Source organism: Vigna umbellata, chromosome 11, assembly GCF_029865625.1.
Source record: "Vigna umbellata cultivar VRB3 chromosome 11, Vumbellata_1.0, whole genome shotgun sequence".
Classification (NCBI taxonomy): domain Eukaryota; kingdom Viridiplantae; phylum Streptophyta; class Magnoliopsida; order Fabales; family Fabaceae; genus Vigna; species Vigna umbellata.
The window spans coordinates 7,878,162-7,884,822 of record NC_142175.1 but is presented as its reverse complement, the minus strand read 5'-3'; the positions used below and the strand labels follow the sequence as shown (position 1 = coordinate 7,884,822).

Genomic DNA, 6,661 nt, shown 5'->3' with positions numbered 1-6,661 from the left:
CACATTAGGCCTATTTAAGATACTCATACAGTCCCATTTCTCTTAAGACTCCAATTGCCCAAAATCACTACTCCACTTCCCTCAAACTAACCTAAAACAACACTCGAACCCCAACGTCTCACCTAAACAACTCAACCACCAGTTTTCCACCCTAAACACTTCAGCAAACACCAATTCCAGAGATCAAATCACATCAAAACAGATTAAAATCATCCCATCACAGTTCATAGTTCTCCCATATCAATACATATACAGAACATACTTGAACAAGACGTACAACTCCAAACAGCATACCAGTTCAACATCCACATGCATACATATTTGCCAAAACAGACTTAAAACAAACAACTAGCTCCCCTTACCTTGAAGTTGAGCAGTATAGTCCACCTAGAATGTCCTAACATTGCCCTTCACCACGAGAACCCGAACAGTGCACTACAACCACCTAAATGGTGATGGAAACAACTCTTAGAACTAGAATAAGTAGAGAATCAAAGAGGAGTACTACCAGTTGCATGCAACAATAAAGTTGCATACCCTAGGTTCAAGAAGAATGGAGAAACTAACTTACCCGTCCAAAGCGGAAATTAATCGGATGGATAGGAAGCTCTCAACTCCGTGAGCGAAAGAACACCAGCTAGTTAAAAATCTAATGGTTCAAATGTGAGTAAGAGTAGAGAGAAGGCAGAAGAAAAAGGAAGTTGAGTTTAGGGAGAGAAAGAGGAACGGGATGATGAACTAAGACCCTTAGCTTCTTGGGTCAGGCTACCTCAACATAGGGTCCAATAATCTTATATTTTTCAGGCTCTTATATTATCGAACATTTCTTGACTTTAGAATAAGATTACTTTATGCAGATAGCACTCCAATTCGATCGAATAGAAACTAACGTGAAGTAAAAAAAAAAAAAAAACCTTGATTCGAGCTTGAAGTTTGGAGACGAATGTAAGGAGTAAACTAAACCTTTTACCTTAATGTAAGGAGTAAACTAAACATTTTACCTTTTCATGACCTCTTTTTGTGTCATGTTGTCCTACGATGGGATGTTTGAGTATTCGTCTGTTGCAGCTAAAAGTGCAGTGTTCTAAACCTTTGGTCTCCCATTTCTATACAGTTTATAAACCAGTCGCATTCATTTGTCATCAAACAGAGGTAACATCCCCTCCTAATCAAGTTCGCACCTTTTCTGCCCTACGTATATTAAGAGAGATCATAGAATACTGAGTCAAAGGAAGTCAGACTTTGAATTATCATTCATCCAATTGGATCCTCCTAGCATTGAAGAACCATCTCATATAGAAAGAAAAGCATACGGTCATCCATCTCATTGAATTTCTAAAACATGAAAGCTCTCACTTTAAATAAATGAACAAAAATCATGTAATTTAATATAATTTTTATCTCTTAATTTACAAAGAAACGTCACATAAATTTAATAAAATTTAATTAAAAAATAAAATTTATGTATTTCTAAAATTAAAGAATTAAATTAAATCAAAATTTCAAAAGAGAAAATAATTCTAATTTTTATTAAAAGTTGAAACCGAAAACATATTTAATTCTTTAATTTTCTATATTATGCAATTATTTTAAAATCGTTAAGCTTTTACATTATGCTTTTTTATAATACATTATTGATATTAAAAATAGATATTATATATAGAACTAAATAGATAAGACTCCACAGTTACAAGGCTACTAAACTAACATAAAGAAAGTTTCTCCTGGAAAGAAATATAAAGTTACAATGAATTGAATACTTAACTCAACATTATAGTAAAAATCCAAAATAACTAAGTCATCCAAAACATTTGATTATAATTAACCCAACAAAATATATATCTTCAAGAAACTTTGGCCAAGGACACTGACACATTAGTATACTCCAAAGTCTGAAATTCAATGAGTTGGGAAACTTTCTTTTCAAATCTTTTGAACAATTCATCCGTGGTATCTTCCCCAAACTCAACTGACAAAAGAGGTTCAAAAATAGCTCTAATGGACTTGGCTACGAACTCTCCTTTCATTTTGCTATCAAGTATAGAATCATCGACATCCTCGTGAAGATTTGCATCCCAACCTATGTTGAAAGTCCTCAATGTTTGAATGGCAAAGGATCCTTCTTCTTCAATCACTTGTCTAACTTCTTCAGCAGTGGGACCATATACAGGAAGATCAAAGAAGTCTAATTTTTTCTCTTCAAGTAAACCCTACAAATCACAAAGAATAAATAAAGCAACCTTATTTTCCTATTTCTGGTCTCTAGAGTCTTTCAAATTTCTGACTTCAGCAATCACAAAACATACACCACAGGTATTACATCCAATGCAAAACAACAGGGGAAATAAATAATAAAATACGACCTTGCTAAATAACAACACATAAATTGTTAAAAAAACATTTTCTTTTGCATAATCATCTATCAGACCTCATGGCTTACCTCTTGGACCATGTCATTGAGTACCATTCCAACTACCTCTGCAGGATTACCAATTTTATGGGTTTCATCTCTACCGATGAATGTAAGTACCATAATACCATCTGACTTTACTTCCTCTGAACGTGATTTTAGAAAAAGTTCGAAATTCTTTTCAAATTGGCTAAAGTATGCTTCACGGATGGAAGGAAGGCTTGTACTTGTTACACAAATATTTCCCTTGTTGAGTGGTTCGTCTGTGTTTCTCGAGCTTTTTGGTGCCTGCATGATACCATGGCAACAATTTAACTTTCGTAAATTCAATTGTATATATAGAATAGAACACAAGCACATGCAGTTAAAACGAAATGATGTTAATTTCTTAAATATATCATCGAATATAATTGACCTGTGATAGCCAGTGAAGACTGTAAGAAGAATGAAAGAAGTGGATGTAATCATCAGGAAAAAGTCTTCCGTAGAAGCTTCCAGGTGTTGCATGAATAAAACATCTTACATGGTTGTCGTTTTTTTCTTCATGTGTTCTTTGGAAGAAGTCAGGGATCAACTTGAAGATGCAGTTGAAATCATTTCCAAATAGATCATTCATGTAAATTTGCAATTCGCGTGGCGTACCCTGGTTTAAGCTCATGCTAACATTATCCATGACCCTTAACATGTTTGACACAAAAACGAGTGAATTTGGCCCCGAAGAGCATCCCAAATCTGCTATTTTCCAACACCGTTCTGAACTTATGTTTGACACCAACAGTTTTACAGTATCTTCAAGTATAGGTTTCACCATGCTTGCCACTTTTCTCTGCACCAAACTTAACTTGGTTACCTTCCTGTAACATTGAATATATATATATATATATATATATATATATATATATATATATATATATATATATATATATATATATATATATATATGATTTAAACTCTTTTCCTTTAGGAAATTTGCAAAACTAAAAGAAAATCCTCTTTCTGTTTTATGATATATAGGTTGAAATGATACTTTTTTTTCTTATGTTTTTGACAGCGGAAAAGAGATAATACCTGAAGTAAGGAGTTTTTGGTATAGCTGGTTTCTCCTTCACCACCCTTCATGTGAAGCACTCTCTCTGTTGTCATCATATAATGAATGGACACTCAACAATACAAACAAACAATTATGGTATGCTATGAGAATTGTCACCGTTTATATACAGCACTTTATTGTTAGAATGAGAATATGACTGCTTTTTTTCTAAATAAAAGACATGATCATGACTCATGACTAAAAGAAAATTGGCAAAAAAAGCCTAACCATTCAAAATTGGAAGATATTTTTAATTTGATTTGATTGTTTATTTAGTCCCTAAATTCAACTTCGTTTCTCTTTAAAAAATAACAATTTCATCTTTATTTTGTATAATTGTATCAATCAAATTCATTCGGTTAAATTCACAAAACAGAGTTAAATATTTTGATGATGTAGCAAAAAATTCTGCATTTTTTTTTCCTATACTACTCTGTGTCTATTTCTTTCTCTCTTGTATGTTCCTCTTAACATTAAATATATTTATTTTTTAATAATATTTACTATCTTTAGACTCTTTAAATTCATTTAAAAACCTATAAAGTTTTCTAAAAAAACACATACATTTCCGAATAGTACTTTATAACAATAAAAACAGTATAAGTAATAAATGGACTGCATGCTACAATTTTTAATGGACTGTTATAGTATTTAATTATTTATGAGTTATCTTTTATGTTTTTTTTAATTTTTTATAATATATGCATGTATGGTTTATTTTAAATTTTATCATTATAAATAATTTTATCTCTCTTTTTTGTTACTTAAATTTAATAAAAATTGTTAAAAATAAACCTTGTATTAAATTTCGGTTGCCCAATTTTATTTGTTTATATATTTTTTCTAATTTTTTAAAAATAAAATAATTATTTTATCAATTTCAGTTTTTTAATCATCGTTTATTTAAAATTTTGAATTTGATATTTTTTTAAATTTAAACATTCTTTAATTTAAACATTTTTAATTATAATACTATTTATAAAATAAATAACAACTATTTACATTAATAGAAGCTATTTATATTTAATTTGATATTAATAATAATAATAATTTTATTATATTTAATTGTCATAAAAAAATTTGAACAGTAATAAATGTGTTTTCACAAATAAATAATAATAGAGATTCAAATTTAAAATATCTTAATGTTATATTATTTTAATTAGATATATACTTATAAATCTATGCCTATATATAATATATGAACTGAATTTATTTTATTGTCACTAAATTTTAATTTTATCTTTTAAGTATATTTTTTTCAACTAAAATAATTATTTTATCGCTGAAATATTTTTTTTTAATTTAACCGTTTTTCAATTATAAAACTACCAAAAAAATAAATAAAAATTATTTATAATAAAATAATAAAAAGTATTTATATTCATACCAAAACTGTAAAAAATATTTTTTAACATCATAAAAACAACACACACACGACAATTGTGTTTTTGTATTCACTAGTAACTATAAACAGGACAAGAACGTAATAAACATGTAATATATTAAAAGCAATGGTATAATAAATTTATATATGAGTGTGATGGTTTTAAATTCAATTTAATTTGATTCAATAAATTTTTCTAATCCGTTTAATTTTTATTTATTCAATTATTAAATAGATTAAGTTCAACAATTTTTATTTTTTATTTTTTATTTATTTCCTTCAAAATTTTGAGAAAACTCAGTAAAAATTTGATTGAAAAGGCAAGGTTGAATTGTTTACTTTGTTTCTATTTCACTGTAGTGTGTCAACTTGGTCCTCCTTTTTAAAAAAGTTTCAATTTCGTCTGCACCTGGTATAATTTGCACTAATAAAGTCCAATTCTATTAACGGTATTTAAATAGATAAAGTTGACTTATTTTTTAATTTATGTTGTGCATATTTTGCTGTCGTGACATTGCCTTGGGATATTGATTCTGACGTGTAAGCCAATAAGAGAATGACATGGAATTAGAGTTTACATTTGGGGAAAAAACTTAATGTTAATAGAATTAGGGATTTCGAGCAAAGAAAAGGAATTTGGAGATTTCTAATAGAGGATTGATGAGTTCGTGATCAAAGAGAATTCGTGATCTACATTAGGAACATAGAAGAATCACAATTGAGGGTTTCAAAAACAAAAGTGCATTTGGCATTGTTCGTGGAATATTTTGAATAGCGAAGTGGGTTCCATTGGAGGCCCAGCTAGCCCAAAGGTCCACCATCACAGTCGATCACTACCACGGCAAACCCTCTTCAACCTCAACCTATCATAACACAACAAAAAACCACCCAAATTCACGAACCAAAAACTCCAAAATTTACAACCACCACCACACCTTTTTCGTGGCAAAACCTGCATGTATCGTGAGCCAAAATCCATAAGTAGAAAAATTCCAATAAAAACAAGAAAGAAGAAGGAAGAAATGGTTCTCCACAAGGTCGAACCAAAAACAAAGAAGAATAGGAGCCTCCCTCGCCACTGCTCCTTGCGCCACCAACTTTAAGAGAAGAAATCAGGAACACAAGTACAAATGTCCCAAAAACCCTAAATTTGAGATAAAAAAACGTGAGAATAACAAGCCCCAATAACCCTAATCGAAACCTTCGCCACAAAGTCGTTGGAGAGAGAAACCCTTGTGTTGTAGAGATGTCACTGTTGTGACCAGTATGTCGCGAAGAGGTCACACCTGCGCTGCCTGAGCGTGCCTGCCCTCCTTGCGCAAACAACCAGACCAAAAGGGGGAAACAGAATCCTCATAGCCATCGTTCATGCACGACGAAGAACCTCACACGAATCGCGACACCACAACACCATCGTCTTCTTCGTGCAACTAAGAATCGTGACTTCTCCACGGCATGAATCACTAGTCCAAAGCCTTGCCACCCCCAAGCCACGAACACATAAACCCTTCCCCCTCAATTTGGGTTTTCAGTTAAGAGAAAGAAAATTAATGTTTGAGGATCAAATTAGGGTTTTTCATATTCAATTGTGATGACAAAGGGATTTAGAATTAATCAAAAATTGAATTTTATAAGTAATTAATAAAAGAAATTCTAACTCTTAATTTATTTCTAATTGTAATTAAAAGGAAAACCCCAACCCTAATTTGTTTATAATTATAATTAGGGCATTCATGTATAAGCTCCCCTTTGTAACCACACAGTACATTTAAAC

At 30.9% G+C, this 6,661-nt stretch overlaps 1 protein-coding gene across 2 annotated transcripts; it reads right to left on the bottom strand.

Annotated features, from left to right (window-relative positions):
• Positions 1-1,645: 1,645 nt before the first annotated feature.
• LOC124821063 (7-methylxanthosine synthase 1-like) lies at positions 1,646-3,571 on the bottom strand. 2 transcript variants are annotated; one of them, XM_088102561.1, is made up of 4 exons: positions 3,479-3,571; positions 2,826-3,236; positions 2,441-2,698; positions 1,646-2,210 (listed from the first exon to the last, which is right to left on the bottom strand). In XM_088102561.1, the coding sequence occupies exons 1-4, from the start codon at positions 3,554-3,556 to the stop codon at positions 1,845-1,847; spliced, it is 1,113 nt and encodes a 370-aa protein (XP_087958687.1). In that variant the 5' UTR covers positions 3,557-3,571; the 3' UTR covers positions 1,646-1,844. The 2 variants fall into 2 exon arrangements, with proteins under 2 accessions (XP_087958687.1, XP_087958688.1); XM_088102562.1 differs by having other exon boundaries at positions 2,934-3,236.
• Positions 3,572-6,661: the final 3,090 nt, after the last annotated feature.

Bases quoted from the DNA above. Each gene is read 5' to 3' on its own strand.
- LOC124821063 (XM_088102561.1), bottom strand. From the start codon at position 3,556: ATGATGACAACAGAGAGAGTGCTTCACATGAAGGGTGGTGAAGGAGAA. The intron at 3,237-3,478 runs GTATTATCTCTT...AGTTTGGTGCAG, and splicing joins CCAAAAACTCCTTACTTCAG to AGAAAAGTGGCAAGCATGGT. The intron at 2,699-2,825 runs GTCAATTATATT...GGTATCATGCAG, and splicing joins GTCTTCACTGGCTATCACAG to GCACCAAAAAGCTCGAGAAA.